Source organism: Chamaea fasciata, unplaced genomic scaffold, assembly GCF_029207755.1.
Source record: "Chamaea fasciata isolate MVZ Bird 193981 ecotype frontalis unplaced genomic scaffold, bChaFas1.0.hap1 SCAF_2, whole genome shotgun sequence".
Lineage (NCBI taxonomy): Eukaryota > Metazoa > Chordata > Aves > Passeriformes > Sylviidae > Chamaea > Chamaea fasciata.
Window position 1 is genome coordinate 27,330,513 of NW_027094087.1, and position 23,529 is coordinate 27,354,041.

The following is a 23,529-nucleotide window of genomic DNA, read 5'->3' on the forward strand; positions in this document are numbered from 1 at the left end:
AGCGTAAGCAGAAGGCTCAAAAGTTAGTAGGATGTCTGATAATTGTGTGGGCAGGGCAAAGGGAACATTAAGATTGTTACTGTTGATAAATAGCACTTGGATTATTTCAGGTTGTAAATCTCCTGGGACCAGACCATGGGAGAAGCGTGAGCCTTCGGTCATCCTTGCCCTCCTCCCCACCATCCTCTCAGAGCTTTCAAGGCAGTAGCATGGGAAGGCTAGGAATTGTATTTCTGCATCCTGAAAAGCGTTCAGGAGAAATAAATAAAAGAGATAAAGGGAGACCTGAAATAAAACTGAGAAGAGGAGGGAGAAAAATAAAAGCCTGCCTGCACAAGAGATCCATCTTTGTTGACAGTTCTTCCGACTTCTATTCTTTCCTTTACTGCCACTTAATACCCTAATTTAGGCACTGTAGGTGTATTTTCATCTATCACAAACATGTCCTTCTTGAAACACACTTTGGAGTCCCACTAGGGCCTGTAATATGCAAAGGAAAAAAAAAAAAAAAAGGTGTATGAGCAGGTTGTGTAACTTTCCTCTTGCATGCCATAGGGAAGTCTAGAAACGTTTGTGAGCCTTTCCAACAGGCTTAGGTGCACCCAAGGATTCAAGCCATGTGTACAGGTCATCTGTGTTTGTGGCTAGTGCAAGATTGTTATGACACCTTCCTCTTTTTTTTATGTCTTTCTCCAGCTCTCTGCTAATCTCCTAGTCTGCTGGTAATGTCTGAGCAACAGCAGTACTCCATTGATGAGTCCTAGTGGAAGTGCAGAGCAAGGCCTGGGAAATTTAAAGCAAGAGAGAGAGGCAATAAAGAAAACATAGGAAGAGCCGTGGCAGGAGATTACAGGAAGAGTGTTAGGGGAGATTTGACAGAAGTTGCTGGACAGCAGCTGTGCAGAAAGGCAGATTTTTTTCAGGGTGTTCTCTGTATTTTGTGTTTATGTTTATATCTGCAGATCTGAAAACATGGAAAATATGATGAGTAAAGATGGAACTTTACTTTTCATTAGGTCAGCTGTGCCAGCTGGAAAAAGTGGGCAAGCTGCTGGGTCTACAAGTTCTTCTGAGAGCGTGAAATAGAAACAGCAGATCTCAGAGCAAATACAAATTGAGAGCAGCTCCTTTGAATTTAACTAGGGTAGTGTCAGTGAGGCTGGAGGCTGCGACAGAGATTATTGGTACTGTGTGAAACAGCAAGGATTGTTAATGATTTCCAGAGAGCTGATAAAGCACTGTCACCTCCTAGGGAAAAGAGGGAGACGGTTGATTTATAAGCTCAGTAGCATGGTAAGATTAGTGTTCAGGACATGGGAAATACTGCAACATAAATCCAGGATCTATCTCTACAGATTGCATATATTTTGTCATGCACTGAAATGATGAATTTCAGTTCTCAGTTGTTTCTTTGTTAGACTATATCTGGATACAGAGAGTAGAGGCAGAGATACTGTTTGATGAGAAGTGGGGATTAGTTGACTATGTGATCCTTAACTACAGATGAGCTAGGTCTTTCCTCATGTACAGGTGCCACCAAACACAGAGTGATTGCTCAGTATCAGCTGCGTAGTTGCAGCAGTGCCATGCACTGGCTGAGGTGTGTCACACTGTGGGAAGCACGAGTGAGGGCTCAGGGGGTGTGTAGGATGTCTTCCTAATGATGATAGTAAAAGTTTCTTGTTCAAGTAGCATCTGGAGTCAGTTGGTGAATGCTGGCCTTGGGGTCCTTCATGCTTTTATTGACGAGGTGAGTGAGGCTGGGAAGTTTGGAAGCTGAGAGAGACAGTTCTTGGAAAAAGCCTTTTAGGGTAGGATCATCCTATTTTAGGCTATTATTGTATCATTATTTCCCGTGGAAATTCCACAACTGTATCATGCAAGACAGACAGCAAAGTTTGATTTGCTGGCAGTAGAGGGTTCATTTTTATACTGCAGCAATTTCTAATATGCCATTCTAGTGACTCTTGAAAAACAAGAGCTAGAAGAGTGAACTTTGAGCTAAATGTTCTCATTAGTTTTCTGCAGTGGGTCTGATGAGTATTCTCCTCCAGTACACATAATAGTGACTGAAGATCTGGTGCTGTGTTACAGCTTTGATGTTTGCTGGGCTGTACTGTGTTTAGTTTTTAGGCTTCCTATACATGATGTACCTTTTATTTTGACCATTTTTTGTCTTTTATACACTATATAGTATGTGCTATGCATAATTTTTTATATAAGCCATAATAACAATGGTCTTCCAAAAACATCTCAATAGATTGGGAGCAATTAATGCCTTTGATGGTAACCTGTGAAGGTAAGCAAATGTGTTTCCCTGATTTCCTAGACACGGTGCCTTAGAAACTCTTTTTTGCAGTGATTCATTTCAAGCTGTGTCCTACCTATGGGGCACAGTCTTCCTCCAGAAAATAGTGCTTGTTGACCGTAAAGTAAGTGCTGGTGAGAATGAAACAGGAGAGCCTGTAGATTTTGGGCAGCACTGATATGCTTTCGTAAATATTCAGTGTTTGCCTGGCCTGATACCAGTTGTAAGTTGTACACACTAACCTTATGCACATGGATATTATTTCTAATGGATATCCATATCTTTGCAAGAACATGGAGAAGGTGGTTTGTGTAAGAAATTACGTGTGTTTTCCTCTTGGAGACTTTCTTTCTACCTTACTCTCGAGCACCATGCAGACTAAAAAAAAAAGCAAAAGAAGAAATGTTTTACAGGAGTCTGCAAAATGCAATAATTACACCACTGTTCTGGGCCCAAAAAAGGGTGTATTGCCCTTCTTTCCACCCCATCTTGCCTGTAAATCTCTTACTCAGTATGAGTAGCTTGGCATGTGAGGTCTCTTTTTCTTGTATGCAGTTTCTGAGATCTTGAACTCTCTGCTCCTCCTTAATTAATAGCCCTCAGAAGCAATATGGTTACAGGCAGCACACTGACAGTACTAGGAGGTGTCTCCAGGCCAAGTTGCTGAGACATGTTTCTCATTCCTATCGCTGGCTGTCTCACTTGTGTTGGCTGAGCTTGTTGCTTCTCTCGCTGGCTGAGAAACAAGTGGCAGAGTGGAGAGGAGAAGCTGATGAATGCTCTGGTCTGTGAAAATGTGAGCATCAAGAAGAATTAAAATTCTGCATAAACCTATAATTGAGCACCCACAGAGCAGTTTGACGTGCTTTGCAGTGCAAAATGTTCCCCATAAGAACACCTAGGAAGGCTGAGATTAGACTGTAATGTTCAGCAGTTTACAGGGATGCCTGACCTCTCCATTAGGGCTTGCTGATGTGAACTGTGGACTTAGAAAAATTGTTTTGGGACACTGAGTGAACACCCATCTCGTTCCATCTCACCACAGTTGCTGGCATCCTTATGATTGTTGCTCAGTCTTTAGGACACCTGGTATATGGGCAGAAAGGAAGCCCACTGACCTTTGTTCTCATGGTAAACAGGGAGTGTGTGGGATGGGGAGCTGTGAAAGAAGAGATATCCTGGATAATAATTTCTGCTTCCTCATGTCTGCTTTCTGTCTCTGTGCTTGTAGCTCTGTCTGTCACACCACCTCCTTCCCCGTGCCCTCTCCTTCAGGAGTTCCCCTCTTGCTCATACCTGATATTCAATCCCAGCAGAGTTATTGCCTTTTGCTGAGATCAGACACGGCACTGGGGAATCATGTGGCAGAGGAGGGTTACTATAAATATAGTCGAACCCCTTGGGCAGGAAGGGAAGAAAGTGAGAGAGGCACAAGGAGGAGGAGGAGGGGCAGAGAGAGAGTGCAGGAGCAGGACAGCTTGGAGGGGTGTGAGGAGAGAGAGAGAAAGGAAGGATCAGCAGAGAATGCGGAGGCCGTGCTCTCTGCCAGAACAGGAGGTGGTTCTAGGTAAGGCCCAGAGCAGCAACTCAGTTACAGGTGAGCGTGCGGAGGAGCAGAGGAATGCAGAGCCCAGAGAGCAGGACACAGGAGCCCAGCTCGAAGGCAGCTTTGTGGGGGGGCACACCGCAATACGACTATGTCTGCTTTGAGAATTGCACCCGGTACGGGATTCCTGTGGAGGCAGGACACCAGGCCGGGGCCACAGGGGACGACCTGCGCTCCCCAGAGAACTCCCTCAGCTACCCACAGGTAGGGCTGGACAACGGGACGTTTGTGGCAGCACAGGTCTCCCTGGGATCACTCTGGGGCTCTGGCAGAGCACACATGCCCGTCATCCCCAGTCCCGTCAGCTCTCCCCTCCACTTGCTGACTCCAGGTCAGGCGTTGACATTCATGGCTGTACTTACACCAGTGATTCAGGTTATTGTCACCTGCCATGGATGCAATGAGACTTGGAATGGGCAAGCTGGGATGGGGAAAATTAACCAGAGCATTAATGTGTTTTTATCAGCAAAGAGAAGCTGCAGCTCCCTTCAGCTGCATAGTGACATTAATTGGAGCACAAGAGTGAGTAAAACCAAAGGGAACAGTGATGTATATAGATGGGTATTTATCTGCACAGCTGTGTAGATGAAGTAAAGCTCTCCTGTAACTTTTCTCTCACCATAAAGCCCTTCATGGTGATAGACCCAAATGTGTATATTGGTATTTTTGATAACTCTTAGCAGAGCTGTGAGGGGTTTTCTAACCCTTAAGCTTGACCTGACTCTTGCTCTGGTTTGTACAAGCACTGGTTCAGAAAAATGTCTGGGACATAGATGTACTCAGGTTATGACTCTTTGTTCCGTTATGCTCTGTATCTCCCTTACCTCTTCTTTTGGGACAGCCTCCTGCAAAGGGGAGAGTTTACAGCAGAGTTCTGGTTTCATATTTCCTACCACTCTGTTCTGATTAAGCTGATCTAAGAGAGCTTCTGTGCAATGAAGAATCCAGTCAAATTATGAGGGAGTGTGTGAATGTGAGATTCATAAAGTGGGTGTTTCTCGTTAAGTGAATATAAATCCTTTTACACAGATGGTGAATGATTGGGGAATTAAGGAGATTGCATTAATTGTCTCCTAAAGACTTACCTGATTTAGTGATAGGAAAAAAGGCACATTTGCCACCAAGAAAATCTCTTCCAGTAGATAAGCATCCTATTGAGGGTAGTTATGTGTCACATTGCCAAAGGTCAGAGAATCAGTTCCATGGTTATATCCAAGGATTTCTCTTCTGAAACTGCCTACATAATCTGAGAGTTTGCATGTCTCCTATGCTGAAGTCTTCCAAAACCACCCCACTGGCTTGGCTTGTTTGAAAGCAGCAGCCCAGATGGCCAGAGGTCTGAGGGGAGCAGTTTAGGCTTTTTCTGTGCTAACACAGGGCCGTGCTTTGGCTGCAGCAGCCACGCTAAGAGGGTGAGCATGAGGGGTGGGATGGGGTGGAGAGGCGTGTGTGCCCACCTGATGCTGAGCTCCACTGGGGTCACACCTGCCCTATGGGGTGCAGATGGGGCTGGAGAGCTGAGGTGGGTGAAGGAAACACACGTTTGTGCATGTGCCATGAACCAATAGTGAGCTGGGGTGTGGGGAGCTGCTAGATGCAAACCCTTTCTCCAGTAAAGCACATCCAGGCACAGAAACATCCCAGTTCACACATATCCAGCATATATGCCAGTCCCACACACCTAAAACCACCCTCCAGTAGGCACAGATGACACAGTGAGGCAACACCACCAGCTCTGTGCTCTTGCAGCCTGCCACCAGAGTGTCTCTGCTCAGTTCCAGAGGTGTGATGGTCAGTGCGTGTAGATAGATAATCTCACATGCAAACAAGGAGGTCATCAAACCCATTCCCATGCATATCTTCAGGCAGAAACATCCCCAAGCAAGCATGCATTTGTGAAGGCAATTTGCAATCTAAAACCCAGACAGCTGTATTTATAGTTTACTGAAAAATATGTCCTAGACATATTTTATATCAGCAGTCGTGTACACGTGTGCATGCACATTTACCATGGAACTTTGCATGCAAACATATTCTTGCTAAGCCAGGCTTGCTGTGGATGTGTATATTTTGCTGGTCATTCATGCACATGCAGATAAATTATAAATATGCACATATACTTTGTAAAAGCATGCACACTTATTATCATGTAATTAGCATAAAAAACAACCCATTGCACATGTTTTCATCCATTTCCACACAGAGTAATCGTTAAGATTTCTTTCTCCACTGCCATGTGAAAAAGCATTTGACAGAGGTTTTGATTCTGTTGTGCTCCTTTTTTTTTGCTAGCTCTTGCCTTCTGTTGTAAATGTGACTTGGTTTGGTTTACACAGGCCCCAGAACAGTGAAATCTTGGTCTTTGGCCTTGGACCTTCAGATAATTGATAGTCAAAAAACATATAGTGGTTAATAGAAAGTAGCATAATAGTAGTAAGATGATGATAATAATAATAATAATAATAATAATAATAATAATAATAATAATAATAATAATAATAATAATATGTTTTTGACAATTAATATAACAGATAGTAGATATATGACAGATGATGTAATATACCTTGATAAAAATATGCATTATCCTACACTGTAGGATTTTGTTTTGTTTTATTTCTGCATGAGAAAGCAGTTACAGCTGGCAAAGTATTTAAAAGCTGTGCTATTTGTGACTGTAGAAAGGGTGTTCCTGGCAGGGAGCTCACTCAGCAATACACAGATGGGTGTAGTGGGAGGGATGTGGAATAAGAAATCAGGCAATGCAGTAATACAGAATAACAGGCTCACAGAGAGAGTTAGGTGGGAGGACCTCTGAACCTCTCTGCTCAAGCCCCTACTCACAGCAAGGCTGACTCCTAAGGTAGGTCACACTGTCCAGAGCCTTTTCCAGGCACGTTCTGAACGTCTGCAAGACTGAAGATTCCCCAGCCTCAGTGGACACCTGCTCCTGTGCTGAACTACCCTCAGGAGGGGCTGGATGGGGACATGTGTTCCTTTGCATAGGCCTTCCTTTCTTGCAAGTTGTGCTTTTTTCCTTTTGTCCATCACTGTGCTCCTCTGAGACATCTTGCTCTGATGTTTCCCTCCAACCCGTCTCTCCCTTTAGGTACTGGCATTGCTGTAGACTTCCCCTTTGCCACCTTTTCTTCAGGAACAGCTATTATTTTGTTACTGTCCCCTGTCCCTTCCATGTTCATCATCAGCTCTATGTCTAAGCAATTGACTGAAATGTTTTACTGACATTTAAATTTATGTATGTTGTGCATTTGGGGAGGTTTCACCTTTGAGATCAGATATGGCTTCTCTTTGGTAATGCATCAGGGAAAAAAATCACCTAAGAAAGATGATTTTAGGAGTAGCAAGATGGCTTCGAGGCAGGAGTGAGAGGGAAAGGAAGTACAGGCTAAGGCTGCCTTAGTGGTTGGGAGGAGCAGATCATAACAGGAGGCACTGGCAGAGCTGGGGAAAGGGATTTCAGGACTGGAGTATTCTGTGGGAAGTGTATTGTTCAGTCTGAATGGCATGGGAAATAGCTTGGGCTTTGGACTCTGGGAGGAAGGCAGTTTCATACAGATGCTGACCCCTCAGAAAATAGCACCCAGAAAAGTCTTGAGACTGTGATGTATTTTCCCCCCTGAGATTCCGTGCAGCTTTTCCTGTGTTCCTCAAACAATGAAATTTCCCCAATTTTTGGAAAGATGAAAGATCATTTGCATAGATAAATGCTTCATCTCTGAAAATAAACTTTACTTGCTTCTGCTTTCTCCTTGAATGGTTTGGGTGGGGTTTGGTTTGTTTGTTTTGGGGTTTGTTTGTTTGTGAGGTTGTTTGTTTTGTTTGTTTGTTTTGGGGTCGTATGTTCCTCCCATCTATCCAGAATGGTACTTATCTCTTCAGCTCTTTTTGCACCATTTTGGTGGTCTCTCTCAGCATTTAGCCAAGCAGGCATGATAGCACCTTTTCTTGTTCAACCCTTAGGTAGTAATTGGGAACTTATAAAATTGTCTTCATTTTTTCTGGTGCTCAGAAACCCTGTGTTCCTTGTGTTAGAGAGGGAGCAACAGAAGAAGGAACAATCAGAGTCGTACTGTGTTATATTTTTAGTTTTACATCTTTTAGTGGAGTGGATATTTCTTATCTAACCCAATTTTGATGTAAGGTCATCCTCTGATTTCTGGATTCTTTCTCTGTCACACAATCTCCTACCATTTTAGATACTTCCAGAATCCTGGAGAAGCAAAGCACGTGTGTGAAGCATTCTTTAAATATATTGAGACTACCTGGTGTGCCAGGACAGCAACTTCTTTTTTATGTCTGTGGACTTTTTTTCCCATATCCCAAGTGCACCATTTTACAGCTAGGCAGAAGCAGTGAACTAGGATACCATATGAGGACTTTGAACATTCATACTATTATACTGTCATGCTGTTCTATCTGGCAGATGGAAGATTCTAATTTGAATCTCATACTTGACATGGGTTTAAGTTGTATTTGACATGAACCCATCTTTCATGACCATTTAATAGCAATGAAACACTGGTGAGGTGAGGATGCATTTGTCTAAATCTGCTAGTATTTGGCATTTCTGTCTGAAAGACACAGTGAAAGAAAAAATTAGCAGTTTTCTAGGTAGGACTGCATTATAGATTAAATTCTTCAGCCTGATGTTTCACTGTCCTGTCTGTTTTAAGGGGGTCAGAGCATGGCCATTATTCCCTGCAAAGAGTCTGCTTAATTTACTTAGAATATGTTGGTAATCATGTGGTTAATAATTGCATTAAATTTGTGTAGCTTCCAATACAGTGATGAATACTTTTGGCTGTTCACACATGATCAATCTGTTTAAGAGGCAGCAGGTGAGCCATCTTTAGAACAGGATGATTTTAAAAAGCATAGATATGGGTTCTGTGAAGAAAAATAATGCACTAAAATTTCCAAAGGGAGCTATGGCACATGGATCAAGTGTCTGTTGAGGAATATGTACAAATAAATAAAATACTTAAGACCTTCAGTCATATTTATTATGTTGAAATACTGATTGGTAGAACACTGAAACAAGTGCTCAGAGAAGCTGGGTAATTTCTCCTCCTGGAGATGTTTAGGAGTTGCCGGGGTAAGGTCTTGAGCAGCCTAATCTGGTTTACCTGGCTTTGGAACTTGGAGGCTGTGGGCAGAGGCTTGGTCTAGAAACCTCCAGAGGTGCCTTCCAGTGCAAATCTTTCAGTGAGTCTCTGTATCTATTTTATCTCAAGGGAACAGGAACATCTCTTTTGTTACCTTGAAAGGGGGAGGCAGGAACTGTCAAATAGAAATGTCTCCTAAGTGTGTGGTAGTGCTTTATCTCTGTCATATGTCCTGTCATTCTCCAGCTTAAGTGTCTGATTTTGCTGATCAAAACATGGCTCATTCTCCTTCTGCCACTCAGAAAATCTCAGAGAAGGAGATCTTGTGCTGGGGAGGGAGCAAAGGGTCACCTTGTCACAGGTGGGAAGTGCACAGGTGGTAACCTGGTCCGAAGTAAAGCCAAACCTGGTTCACTGAAGGACATGCAAGGAGAAGATGCTTATTCTCTGATTCTCAAATGCACACCTTCCCCACCTATACTCTGAAAGAATGAGGTGAATAGCTGCTCTTCAGGGAATCTGGTAAACAAACACAGAGCACAAGTCAGGTTTCTTCAAACGCCCTTAAGGGGTGTTGACAAGACAGCACAACTGCCCAGTTTACTGTAGACCCGTGTAAGAAATGTCCTTGGTAAGCACATGCAGCTGATTGTGAATTGCATATAACCAACCACATTTCAAGTTTAGTACCTGAAGAAAACTACTAGATTAAGCAACTAGGAATTTCAGAGGATTTGGAGATACAGGAGGACTAAAAATGCTGATTTGAGTAGATAATGGTTGGAGGTGTGCAGCAGCCTGTGATATTTTTTGAGATGATGCTGCTTCTTTTCCTCCACGAGCACTGTCAGTGGCTGTGTGCCCTGTTAAGCATTCCTTGGCAGCAGGAGGAACAGATGCAGGACATTCCTGCAGCCTGTTTGAGAGTGTAATGCCTTTCAAAACCTTCAGAGATGTTTTACAGTGCTGCTGAAATCTATGAGACAGCCCTGAGGATGGCAGCCTCATGTGAACTACTTTGACCTTCTTTTCTACCTCCAGAAAGCTGTCTCTTACTGCTCAAATGCTGTGTCTTAATGTTCAATCTCTCAGCCATTTTTTTTCCCCAGGACATCAGAAAATAATGAATATTCTGTGATCATATCTTGTACTTCCAAAAAGGAGGTGAAAAGGTTTTGGAGAGATTGGAAAGAGGAAACTAGAAAGGAAAAAAGAAAAAATAAATGAGCTGCATCTGTCTGAGAGTTTCCGTGTCTCAGTTTCTCTGCTTGGTACATTTGAGTCTGTTGGTAGATCTGCCTTGTCATCCTTAATGTTGTTTGTGAAGGAGCATTTGTCTTACCTTTTCCTTGTGATCCCTCTTCTTTTCTGCTCCTCTAGCTTTATGGCCGATACACAGACCAGATAACAGATAAAATTTCAGACAAGGAAGCAGCAAAACTACTGAAGAAACAGGCCCAAAAGAACAATGGAAGACCCCTGAAACGTGACAGTCAAGTACAGATCAAAGAAGAGCACTATTCCAAATGTCAAGGTAGGGACAATTCATGATTTGTTACCCTATTACCAGATATTGGGCAGGCCAGCCAGAGAGATGGGATTTAAGCAATTGTGCCTGGGGAGAAGCAGAGAAGGAAGGAAAAGGAATGGAATCTCATTGGGTTGAAAAACCTTTTCTATGTAAGCTTTCACCCTAGAAAGAGAAAAGATACGTTTGGAATAAATAAACAATCCCAAGTAAATATTTTTTCCATAACAGAGCTCTCTAATGGGAGGAAAAGGACTTTCTTGTATCAGACTTTTGCTGCTAGTGTACAAGATGTTAAATTCCACCCTGTGTGTCCTGCACACCTGCCCCCAACCCCCCCACCCCCCCCTTTTAAAATTTTTTTTAAAACTATGTAAGATGTTACAGAACTGTGTGAGAAAGGGATGGGTACCAGTCCTTCAACATGAAGCCCATGGTGCCTCCAAATAAATCCGTGTTTTAAATCTTGTTTTAGTCAATTCTCAGCACAGGAGAGACAGACAGAGCTTCATCTATGTTCATTCAGTTTTTCTGGTTCACTCTTCCCTCCACAGACTGTGCTAAACGCATCCAGAAATATGTTACCAAGAAGCTTGGAGAGGACTGGATTTTCTTGGTTCTGTTGGGTCTGGTCATGGCGTTGGTGAGCTGGGGAGTGGATTATGCCAGTGCAAAGACCGTACAGGGTGGGTCCCATTCAGGTGTTGCAAAAGCAGCCAGTAAATGATACAAATGTTTTACAAAGCCCAGTGACCAGTGTTGCTCCTCCTTTAACATCATTGTCCCATGCTCAACCCTCACTGCTTGGGAAGTTTGAAGTTCTGGCAACATAGTAAACATTAGCTAGGGAGAGGTTCTGTAAAAGGATGGCAGGGGAAAATTTGGAAGTAAGTGGGCAGGAACGAGGGATATGTGTATGATGAGTCAAAGACAAACAATTATTTTGAACCCCTTTTCTTTCTGCTTCCTTGAATATGCAGGAGCACAGGGCAGTGTTACTATGGCCTGTCCTGTCATACTGCTTCCCTTTCTCCCCAAGAGTGTTAAGAATATGGGCGATGTGGGGGAAGGGGCTCTTAGATGCCCTCCTGACACTGTTTCTGCTTTTTACCTTGTTTTCGTTCTTTCCAGTTTTTACTTATACAGTGCCCTGTATTTTTCTGCCATCTGGGCATATAGTGCCCGCTCCTTTTGCCCTTTTCACGAAGATCTCCTATTCCCTGTCTCATATCCCTTCCCTTCATTTTTCCTGTGGTCTGTCTCCCTTTGCCAGCTACAAAAATTACAAGATCTTTCAGCCCCAATCTCAGTGTGCACACACATACACACACCCCACTGCCACATCCTGTTAACTGCGCTGTACCTTTGTCCTCGCCCTCAGTGTCCCAATCCTGACTGGCACACACATTCACCAACCTTTTCCTCTGGGCTGCAGCAATTCCTCAAAGCTCCCAACATTCCTAAAACCCAGAGTTCCTCCCTGCTGAGCTTCCTCATCTACTAGGTGACTGGTACGATCTACTCTGAAGGTTCCTGTCCTTTATACTTCCTGCAGCTGAGCCCTTTGGTGTTCTTTTTCCTTCTCCCCCGCCAAGTCTCAGCCTCTGCTGAGGCTGTGTGGGGAGCCAGCTCAGGCAGGGGAGATGCAATTGCAGAGGAGCTGCAGTTCAGTTTGGGTTCTCAGCAGCTCATGTTGTTGTACCTGGCTGAGCAATGGTACCACTTCTGTCTTAATAGCTGCCAGCACAGCTTCCATTCCACTGCTCTAGAAGGGAAATAACAATCAGAGCTTTTAAACTAGTTTTATATGAAGGAATGATTGGTGGACCACTTTACTGTCCTTCAGAACCCACACAAGACCCTCACACTGCCAAATGAAGACACTGCACAGTGATTTGTCCTCACAGCTGCATGTAACACACCTCTTTTTATGCCCATGCTCAGGTGTTAATACTTGTGCACAGGTATTAATACTGTCTTCTATCCATTCCTGCAGAACGCCTGCTTTATTGGGGAACTCGTACTCAAAATAAGGCTTGTCTTAGAAAAGGAGCATTACGGTCCCATTTCTGAAGGAGAGTTAGCAGGGGCACATTTAGCAAGTGTGTGTGATTCTCTGATGTATACGAGCCTGTTTGGAGCAGCTGTGGTTGCTGACAAGTTCTCTGTTTGTGTGTCTACAGCTTACAAGTGGACATACAGAGCTCTGCACCCGAATGTCCCCCTGCAGTATGCCGTGTGGGTCGCCTTCCCGCTCGGCCTCATTCTGTTTGCGGCCAGTTTTTGCCACTTCGTCTCTCCACAGGCTGTTGGTGAGGGCAGAAGGCATGGCAAGATCTGTTTCTGTGTGTCTTGCTTTTCTTGTTCCCTTTGCCTGCAGGTTTTGTTCATCCCCGGCTCTGCTGTTGTTTTCAGGGTCTGGGATCCCAGAGCTCAAGACCATTATGAGGGGAGTGGTCCTCAAGGAGTATCTCACTCTCAAAGCTTTTGTGGCCAAAGTTGTGGCCCTCACAGCTGGGCTTGGAAGTGGCATGCCTGTGGGAAAAGAGGTAAATATTGCTGATTCCATGTGCAGTAGTGTCCAGGGTCTGGAAGGTGGGAGTTGTCTGTGAAAGAAGAATTTATAGATGTTTTCTGACTTTCACCACCATTCCTCTTCCCAAAGCTCTGCTCTTTCCAGTGACACCTATCTTTCACTGGCCATTTTCCTTCCACTTTGAAAGACATGATATAGGAAACATCAATGACCTCAAGTCAGGTAGACTTTGAGAAGGAAAAAATTAAATGCAGATAGGAGAACTGAGGAAGATTGTAGGGTCTAGAGCACAAATCTTATGAGGAGCGGCTGAGGGAAATGGAGTTACTTCGTCTGGAGAAAAGTAGGCTCAGGGGAGACCTTCTCACACTCTGTAACTCCCTGACAGGAGGCTGTAGCCAGGTGGGAATCAGTAAATTCCCCCTGGTAACCAGCCACAAGACAAGAGGAAATGGCTTCAAGTTGCACCAGGCAAGGTTTAGATTGGATATTAGAAAAAATTTCTTCAATGAGATGGTGGTCAGCCATTGAAACAGCCAAGGGTGGAATCAATATCCCTGGAAGAGTTCAAAAGGTGTGTGGTTGTGGCATCTGGGGACATGGTTTAGTGATGAACGCAGTGATGCTGCATTAAAGGTTTGATTCAATGATCTCAGACGTCTTTACCAACCTTAATGATTCTATTATTGGCTGAGATGGCCTGGAGTAGCTAAATGGTTGTCAGTAACCAGAGGGAAACCCTCTCTGATTTTCTCCTCCTCTTCTCTTGCAGGGTCCTTTTGTGCATATTGCCAGTATCTGTGCTGTGGTACTTAGCAAGTTCATGTCCATCTTCTGTGGGGTGTATGAGGTAAGGCACATATCTCTGCACACGGTTATTCCACAAGTTGAGCTCCTGAGACACCCAGGATAGTATGGGTAGGCCATGGAACACAGAGGAAACACACAGTTTGATGTTTACTGTACTGCTGTAGGGCACTAAAATACAAGCTGAACAAGAGTAGTGCAGGGCCAGACATACAGTCCAGATAACTGTGCAGGACCACCAGTGTTACCCAGAAATTACAGAGACTGGTTAGGAGTATGTTTGACAAGTTTTTAATCTTGTGATTGATGCCTTTGCACTGTGATCATTGACTGTATAAAAAAGTAGCTGCAGACAAAGATTGATTTGTCTTTAAGCCAAATTTATACAGCATTGCTAATTATAGACACTGACACTGTCTCTATGCTTTTGCTATTGCAGAACAGCCTCTGCAGGCTGATCACCGTATTGACTGGTTGTACAAAAAAATCTATTAACTGCACATATACATAAATGTAGGAACTCCTTTATGTGCAGGCTCTTAGCAGAAAGTGACTGTGTAATACAGCTGGAGATGCTGTTTCACTTGAGTAGATCCTGTCTGTGCACAGGGACCAGATGTCACTGCTGGAGACCAGCTGCCAGTACTAAAGACTGCACTAAAGTGTGTACAGCCTGCTATTTGTAATAGCAGTAGCTGACTGTGCTGCTGGCTGTTGCTTATTTTCATTGTTCTGGGTCCTAACCCCGTGGCTTTGCTCCCTCTAACCCCAGCATGCCCGTCTCTGGCTGCACTCCCTGTTCCAGGATGTGCATATGCAGCTCGACCTCCTGGTGCCGGCTTGCGCAGTTGGAGTCGGATGTTGCTTCAAGGCTCCTCTTGGAGGCAAGTGTCTTCCTACATGTGACATTTAATGTACAGTTCCTCTTGCTGTGAGACTTCCTGCTCCCATGGAAGCTTTTCCACAGATACCTCTCCACTTCAGCAACACGAGTTCTTTCTTTTCACGTGTAAGCAGTGGCAGTGAAAGGAAGGGAAGATTACTGGAAAAGTGACACCTATTTAAGTGCTGATTTCTAATGATGGAGCTTGTTCAGTCCCTGCCAGCCATGAACATTGTTCCACCTGGAGAGTACCAAGGGCTGTCCAGAAAGTCAATAAAGATCAGTAGACAACAGAAGTGGAAAAAAACCCAAAACCTTGCGAGAGGCAATGGGTACAACATGCAACAAAGGAAATTTTGACTCTGTTAAAGGAAATTATGTTCTTCTCTCCCAAGGGTGGTCCAGCGCTGGCATGGTGTTCAGAGTGTCCAGGGAATTTCCACCCTTGAAAATGTGCAAGACTCACATGGACAAGAACTTGATCTAGCCTTGGCATTAACAGAACTAACAGCTCTCTGAGCAGGGAGACAACTCCAGTGGTCCCTTCACAACTTTCCATGATCCCACTTGGAGGAGAAATTTGGAAATTTATGTCTCCCCCATGCATTTGTACTAGGCTGCTGATTCACATGTGCCTCTGTTCAATTTCTTTAAACAGAGGCACATGATAACTTCTTCTGAAAGCAGTGGAAATATATTCATAAATAATTTGTTTTTCATTTCACTTCCCCCTCGCCCTCTGTGCTACCCTGAACCTCTTTGCATGGTTATTGTGCCCAGAAGTGTAAGGAGTTTTTAAATGCCGTTTTTTTCTAAGTTGGCTTTAGTTCTTCCATGCACTATTTTCCTGGTAGTCTTCGAATGGATGAGTTAGCTGACAAATCAACGTAGTCTTGCATCAGCAGTAATACTGATCTTTACTCTGGTTGGTTATTTAAAAAAAAAAAATAACAAGGAAGGAACATAGTTTGTCAGCTACAGATTAGAGGTTCTTCAGCTGATAACTTGGGAAAAGAAGCCAGAAAGAAAATCAGGCTAAGCAAGAGAGAGGCTGAGAACTGTGCATATGTGGGCAGTCTAGCAAGATGTAGACAGCCTGAGCCGAAGCCTGAGGCTTCAAGGCAAAATTTGTCAGTCTGCCAAAAGCCTTGAGAGAAAGCAGTTTCAGAAGCAAGGATCAGACCGCAGTCAGGTGGAACCATTGGAGGTATACCGAAGAATGGTATCTCTCTTAATGGTAATAAAATAAAGCACAAAAAACCCAAACCCAAAAAAACTCTAGAAGTCTATGCTTCTTGTTTCTGTAGCTCTAGTTCCTCTTTCGGATTTACACCAAATTGCCAAATGTAATTTCCATTACTTGGGAGTCATGTAATCTTCAGCTGACCTTGGTCCAGGATATAGCTTGCAGCTTCACTTCATATTGCCCTAGTGTGTAACTTCTTGGTATTATTGCAGGTAAATACCACCCTGTGTATTAAGGAGGATGGATTTGAAAAGCCAGTTTAGCCCTTGACAAGCAGATGTTACCCAGTCTCTTAGAAAGACTCTCCCTTTTACACCTTCCAGTTACTTTTTTTATTATTATGACCATTTTCACCAGGACAGCACAATGCTTTACTGGGTGATCTCTCACCTACTCACCTACCCAGCATGGAAGAACCTTCATGACCAGTCCACACTCTGCTCTGGACATGTGTGTGCCTTGTGCACACTGAATAGGTTATTTTGAGGCATTCTGTGGCACATGTGCATCCTGAGATTCCCTGCCAAAGTAAAAGAGATGGAGCGAAACCTACTTATGCTCCTTCCACCCTCTGGAGGATTTTCCATGAGACATTTTTTCCACAAGACATTTTTTCCACAGTGATAGAAATGCGTACGTTTCAAAGGAAAATGAGTTGCTGCCTTCTTCATGTTTCTGGAATGTGTGATTCCAGGTATATGCCTGTCCTGTGCCAGGTGTTGCCTTTTCAGTATTTTGAAGCCATCCAGAAGGGAGGAGTAAGACAAACATAGCTGTAACTCTGAGACTAGCAACAGAGCTGGGTGACATCATGCAGTCATACCTGCCAATTTTGTTACTCTCTGTTTTCTTTTCCTCTTTCTTCTGTTTGTCTGTCTCTCTTTGTGTCTTTCACCAGTAGCAGCCCTATTATTACACAGATGTCCTGACTGTGGGGTGTGCTGTGGGTGTTGGCTGCTGCTTTGGGACACCGCTTGGAGGCAAGTGGCTGTTGTGTTTCCTTTTTCTCAGGTACCTAAATCCTCTCCCACCTAGTCCTCTTCTCATCTCCCTCTATCCAGCACCACATTTTTGATGTGACTTTTACTTCGGACAGAGACACTTATGTGACACAAATGCACTTTTACATTTTCAACCTCCCCAGCATCTCTGACAGTCTTTTTTCCACATGTTGTCCACTTTCTGGAGGCAAGAGGACAAGGCTCTCTAGAGCAGTGGTTTCCAAACTGGGGTGTGCATACACCAAGGGGTGCACAAGGTGATCTGTTGGGTGTGGGAAGGACATACCAGAATTTCTATTTTCTTAAATATAAAAAAGTAAATAGATTAAACCTCACTAATATTAAGTATTTGTATTGGCAGTGGTGCCCTAATATGTCACATGGCCGCTTGTCACACACAGTGCATGAGGTGTAGAGTTGCTCCCAATTTGGAGGGATGACCATGGTGCCCTCAATCATTTACTCTATTTCAGCATATTGCAATGAATTGCAATCAATGTGTGCCCACACTAGATTAAGTGGATTTATGGATTATATTACCTAGTGGTAACTAAACTAATCCTCACAAATTGGAAAAGTGGCTTTAAAAGGTTCCTGCAAAGATGCTATGGACTGAAGATAATACTAATAATGTGAGCAGAGAAATTACAAGAAAGTGGCAGAGCTGACACTTCTAATACAGGCCCTTATTCAGTCTCATTATGAGGTACAAACAATAGTCAGCTAATCAGATCTGAGAGGAAGTCAGACAAAAAAAGATTAAAATTATCAAAGGCTCTTTTAAATATTAATTAACATCTGCTATCGTTAACGATGAACCTTACCCTATGTGAGTATCGTGCTTTGAGAAGTTAACTAATGAGTGTATGAAGCCATCAGAATTAGAAAGACATTTAAAATCTAGGCATCCAGAACATGAAGACAAACCTCTACAATGTTTTCAGTGGTGTTTCAAGCTGTGTGACATTCAATCCAATACTTCACAAAATTTCACTGAACCTAATGACAAATGTGTAGAAGCCTCCTTTGAGGTTTCTCGCTTCACAGCAAAAGAGAAAATGCCACATACCACAGGGGAAATGCTTGTTCTTCCTGCCATAAAACGTAAAAATGGCTGTGATAATACAGAGAAAGCAATAGAGCAGCAAACTAAAATGTGCTTCTTCATCAGTAAACACTGCTGGAAGATGCATAGCAGACATTGCTTAAGGTTTCAAGAAACAAGAGTCTGTACAAATTACACAATAGGAGAGGTTTCCTGTGCAGCTGGATTAGAGTACAGTTGTTTCTAAAATGCCTCAGATGATGGTATTTTCCAAATTCTGTTTCACTAGTGAAATGCAGAACTTCTTTCTGTGAGACACTGAAAGGAGTATCTACCAGAGAAGCTGTATTCTCAACAGTAAATTACTTTAATAAAAAATGTTGTATGGAAGAGCTCTGCAAGTGTAACAACTGGTGGAGCAGAATAAGAGAAGAATTGGGGGTAAGGTTAAGGTTACCTAGACACCACTACACCTGGAATTCATGCACTGCAATGTTCACAGATGAGCTATTGCAGCAAAGAAATGGGAGCCAGACATGCACAAAGTGCTACAGGATGTTGTTGATGTGGTTCACTTCATAAAAACAAAACCCTGAAAGACTAGAATCTTTACAATACTTCATAACAAGATGGGAAATGACCATGAAAATCCTACAGGCATTTATTTGCTGGTTATCTGATAGCAGCTTTGAAGAAGAATAGAATTTAAAGTCCAGTTGCACTTTTACTTCTACAAAAAGACAAGTGTTCTGAATTTGCTGATCTTTTCTGTGATGACAGGTGTCTGTCAGTAGATTGCTACCTAGCAGTTATTTTTGAAAAAGTAAACATATTTGATGTACTTCAAAGTGAAAGTGATGTTCTAACAGTGGGTGAGAAACTGCTTTTCAAAAGAAATTTGTGGAGGTTTTGTGAATCTGTTGCCAAATACAATGTAAGTGTCTTAGCTACAAAAGCTCTCATTATATATATACTCAAAAAACTTGAAAATAGAAATGTCTACCTTTAAAAAAATCTTCAAGATTATGATTTTCAGTGGGTTTCGAACCCACTTGTTAAAAAAATAAAAATTCAACATCTTCTGATTATTTTGCAAGAACAACTGATTGACATCAGGGAAGATGAAAATTTACTATCCAAGTTTTAACAAAAATCTTTGCATAGGTGGTGGGTGGGATTGAAAAAATAGTATCATGATTTAGCCAGTACAGCCAATGCCAATGATACATTTCTTGCATTTGGATCTATGTGTCTTTGTGAGATATTCCTTTTAGACCAAGTATCGAAATAATTGAACATAGAACCAGGCCTTTGAATCCCGGTGTCACAAAACATTAAAACCAGATTTTAAAAAACAAAGAATATTACTATTTTAGTGAGAACAATTTTTTGTTCCATTAATAAATAAAACAAATTATTTTTAAAATAATGTTTATTTCATCTTTATCTCATCCTTGTTTAATTTCTATTTTTGTGCATGTTTGATGTTGTACACAATATTTTAGTACAGTAGTACATGCATATTATTTTTAAACAAATACACATATGGGGAGAGGGTACATGCTCGAAAACCTTTTATTGGTACGTGCATGATCAAAGAAGTGTGGAGACCACTGCTCTAGAAAGCCATTTAGAATCCTCCTCCTGCTTCTAACAGTACACTTATTATTTTAACTTTGCTCCTTTTCCAACTCTTTCTAGGGGTTCTTTTCAGCATCGAGGTCACCTCCACTTACTTTGCTGTGCGCAATTATTGGAGAGGCTTCTTTGCAGCTACCTTTAGTGCCTTCGTGTTCCGAGTCCTTGCTGTCTGGAACAAGGATGCGGGTAAGCTAAGAGCCATTCCCGCTCTCTTTGTACAAAAGTTGATCTGCTAATGCATTATTTTCCATCTTTCTCCAAACCACAATGTTTTTTATGATGCTTGAAACTTCTGCCGCAACACATGACTCCCAGCAGCACAGAGGGAAGGAGAAAGGGAGGTGTCTTGTCATCTTGTCAGTTGTCCAGCTCAACCTATTCCTAGGAGAAGCTGGGGTGTATCTAACTGATAAATGACAGTATATGGAGTCCTCAGCAAGCAAAAGTCCCCCTGAGGTGGGATTTTTTTGCCTCTACTCAGAATGGCATCCAGGCTGCAAACACAGAGATATGCCATCATGGAGGATGTAATCCTTGCTGGAAAACTTATGGCCTGCTTTGGTCACCTCTTGAGTAAAAACAGATAGTTGAGAAAATTGAGATGATTAAATGATTAGGAGAGTACAGGATTGGTAGGATCTGACTGAAGATCCTGAAAAAATAAAGAGTCTCAAGTAACTGAAAAGCAGGAGGGTGACATTTGTTGCAGACAGAAATTATACAAGTCAGGCCTGTTCAGGACAGCATCTCAGCCACTGTGTGAATAGAGTTTCGGTGCTAAAGCCTGCCATTTCTACCTAAACTTCTTCCTTATAATACCTTTATATTTTATTCTTACAATTACATCTGTTTTATTGGGCCCCATGTTGGCAGTTTACTTACTTAAAACTGCTGTAACGTATCTCTCTTGACTTCAGAGGGCTGGATTTTTGCCAGGTTTGAATATTCTCTGGAACATAGAAAATTACTACACTTTCTATTTGAACATGATTCCATCTTTCTTTGTGTAGAACTGCCTAAAAGTGAGGGGTATCTAAACCATTGGGTCTGTCACAAAAAAACTTCAAATCTCATGTCTTTCTGTTCTTTTCAGAGAAAAATATAAGAAACTCAAAGACAGATAACAGGAGATAATTTCCTGTCCTTCACTTTGTCTTTTCTGACTCCTTGTTGGTCTCTCAAATCACTAGAAATTAGTTTAATTTCAAATCACTAGAAATTAGCTTAATCCTGAAACATCTTGACTCCTGTTCCTTCTTCAAAATCATCCAGACAGCTTTAATACCCATATTAATGGCTCCTTAAGTTCTTCTTCATTGACTGTCTGGGTTAAAAAGTTCCATGATTGAACCAGCTATGAAAAATCATTCCTTTTCACAGTTCTGTGTTTTCTTTGTTTTGTCAGTCTCCTTGTCCTTGTATTAAGAAACTCGGAACTTCTCTCTAGCTAAGTCATTCATTATTTTATGATCTTTTATCATGTCTGCTTTAACTTGTCTTTCATGTCTTTTCTTGCTCATTTATTTCCCTTCAGAAGTTACACACCCGGTCTTTTCAGTCTCTGTTCATGTAAGGTTTTTCTATTATGCCTGCTACCAGGAAGAAACAGGTAGGGAAGCGATCACATCAGAATGACAGATGCAAATAAGTTGTGTAGCATCTCACCAAAATTATTTTATTTCTTAGACCCACGGAATCTTTGCTGGTTTCTTGATACTCATGGCTTTGTTGGCTGGCTTTACACTATTATCTGTCCTTTCCAAATAACATTTGGTTATTTGCCAACCACTCTGGTTGGCTGCTGCAGCTTGAGCCCCTCTTTGCCAGTCATGGAAGGCTGGAGTTCTGCAATTTGCAGGATTTCTGTTTTACCATGTCCCAGACTTTCATCTTATTTGCCATAGGATTTCATGCCCTGCTTTCCTCCTGCTCCTTCTGGTTCCTTCTACACATGGCTTGGTGTTATCTTAAAGTTCAAATCTATTTTTAAGTAGATTTTCACATTAACTACTTTCCTATTCCTTTTTACTTCTATCTTTGTCAGAATTGGACAGATACTTGAAACTAGCACAGTTTATAGCCAATGGAGAGAAAAGGGCTTAGACATTCAGTTTCAGGATGGCTTAATCACTCAGGAAAGAGGATGCAGACAGGTGGGATGAATCTCTCTGTGGAATCTCTTTCTGTCCTGTGGGAGTAGAGATGGAACCAAGAGGGACCCAGACTAAATGCTGTGACTGTTTTCCTTTCCTCTGGTCATCTTAGCCACCCTGCAGCAAAACTCTTTGAAAATGAGTTCACTTTTTAATGCTCTGCCATTCAGTGGCTTGGACTATCTGTTTCCTAAAACTGAATTGAGATGATCCCTTTTTCGGGCTGATCTAACAAAAACGAGGACACTCTGCTTTTCACCATCTTCCATCCCTGACTGCTCCTCTAACCCTCCCTGGTGCCATCTCTGTGTTTGTTGTTCCCCTCAATTCAACTCACTTCCCTGGCAGAGGAGTAATCCAGGGAAAGAGCAGACAGGTTTTCTGGCAGGTTTTAATGAGGCAAAGGAACTCAGAGAAGGCTGTGAAGTGTCAGAGTGGGCCCGATGGGAGAGGAGAACAATAGTACAGCCGGGAGGGAAGGAACAGGGGAAGAGACAGGGAGCAAGATCTTCCCAATTTGGATAGCAGAATACAGTTTTAGGCTTAGCTATCTTAGGTAATGTAACCCATTGAGACCTCATTAAATTACTACTCTAAACCTAGTTCTGTCTGACCAAATAACAAGTACTTAATGCTTCCTGTTATTATCATAGGCTAGATTTTCACTGCTTCTTTCATTTCTTCATTGAACAAGTAATTCCTTCATCCAGGGAAACTCGGGATTTATATCCATCCTCATTCAGCAGCACTTCCACTCTGTATCAAATTGCTAATTTATCCTTCACCTGTTAGCATACAGATGTTTACTGTTTTCACACAATAAGGCACCTCCAGACAAAAGCAGCTCAGGTTTCAACATTTCATTGTAGCAGAGCAGCACTACCAGGAAGGGTCAGCTGGTGAAGATGGGGCTTAGCTGATCTTTTCCATCTCTGATTTCTAAGCCTTTCATTATTTTGGTACCAGTCAAAAATTTTGAAGCTGTAACTTCAGTGAAGGTCTGAGTTTTGTTTCTGGAAGGCAATTACAACTGTGAGAAGGGATACAGTTTCTTCAGATATGCAGGCACTGCCTGCCTCAGCAAAGAGACCTCTCAGTAAGTAAGAGTAACAGGAAGAACTTTCTTTTATCGTGTATGGATGGTAGAAGACAAGAAGGAAAAAGAAAACCCCTTAAAAAGTCAGGGATTGTAGCTAAAAATAATGCATAGATTCTCTGAAAGCAAACCTAGACCATCTAGAGTGCTAGGGTTACAAGTGCTCAAAAATAGAACCTAAATCAGAGTACTCTGCCAATCTGTAATAATGTATATAATGTCAAGAAATCACACTCGAGCATGTATAAACCAGTATCCTTGACCCTACCCCTAGCTTTTATTGCATTTAACTTCTCACCTCATTATTTTCTTTCCTCCTCCACCTTTCATTTCTCTCAGTTACCATCACAGCCCTGTTCAGAACAAACTTCCGTATGGATTTCCCCTTTGATCTGCAAGAGCTGCCAGCATTTGCTATTATAGGGTAAGTTCCCAGGAAACTGAGACCTTGCTCTACAAAGGTTACAATATGACCTGTGTTAGGAATTCTTCTGCCAAATAGTTACATACATCAATTTTAGTCACTTTGGTTGTTGCAAATAAGGCTTCTATTTGT

General features: G+C 42.4%; 1 protein-coding gene across 1 annotated transcript in view; it reads left to right on the forward strand.

Annotated features, from left to right (window-relative positions):
* Window positions 1-1,663: 1,663 nt before the first annotated feature.
* The window catches only part of CLCN1 (chloride voltage-gated channel 1), a 38,255-nt gene continuing 16,389 nt past the window's right edge, over window positions 1,664-23,529 (forward strand). Inside the window, exons 1-10 of the mRNA XM_066177284.1 lie at window positions 1,664-1,750; window positions 3,876-4,118; window positions 10,418-10,571; window positions 11,120-11,251; window positions 12,749-12,877; window positions 12,981-13,114; window positions 13,874-13,951; window positions 16,939-17,017; window positions 19,785-19,910; window positions 23,313-23,397. Of these exons, the coding sequence (XP_066033381.1) occupies window positions 1,664-1,750; window positions 3,876-4,118; window positions 10,418-10,571; window positions 11,120-11,251; window positions 12,749-12,877; window positions 12,981-13,114; window positions 13,874-13,951; window positions 16,939-17,017; window positions 19,785-19,910; window positions 23,313-23,397 (1,247 nt within the window). The remainder of the gene's footprint in view (window positions 1,751-3,875; window positions 4,119-10,417; window positions 10,572-11,119; window positions 11,252-12,748; window positions 12,878-12,980; window positions 13,115-13,873; window positions 13,952-16,938; window positions 17,018-19,784; window positions 19,911-23,312; window positions 23,398-23,529) is intronic.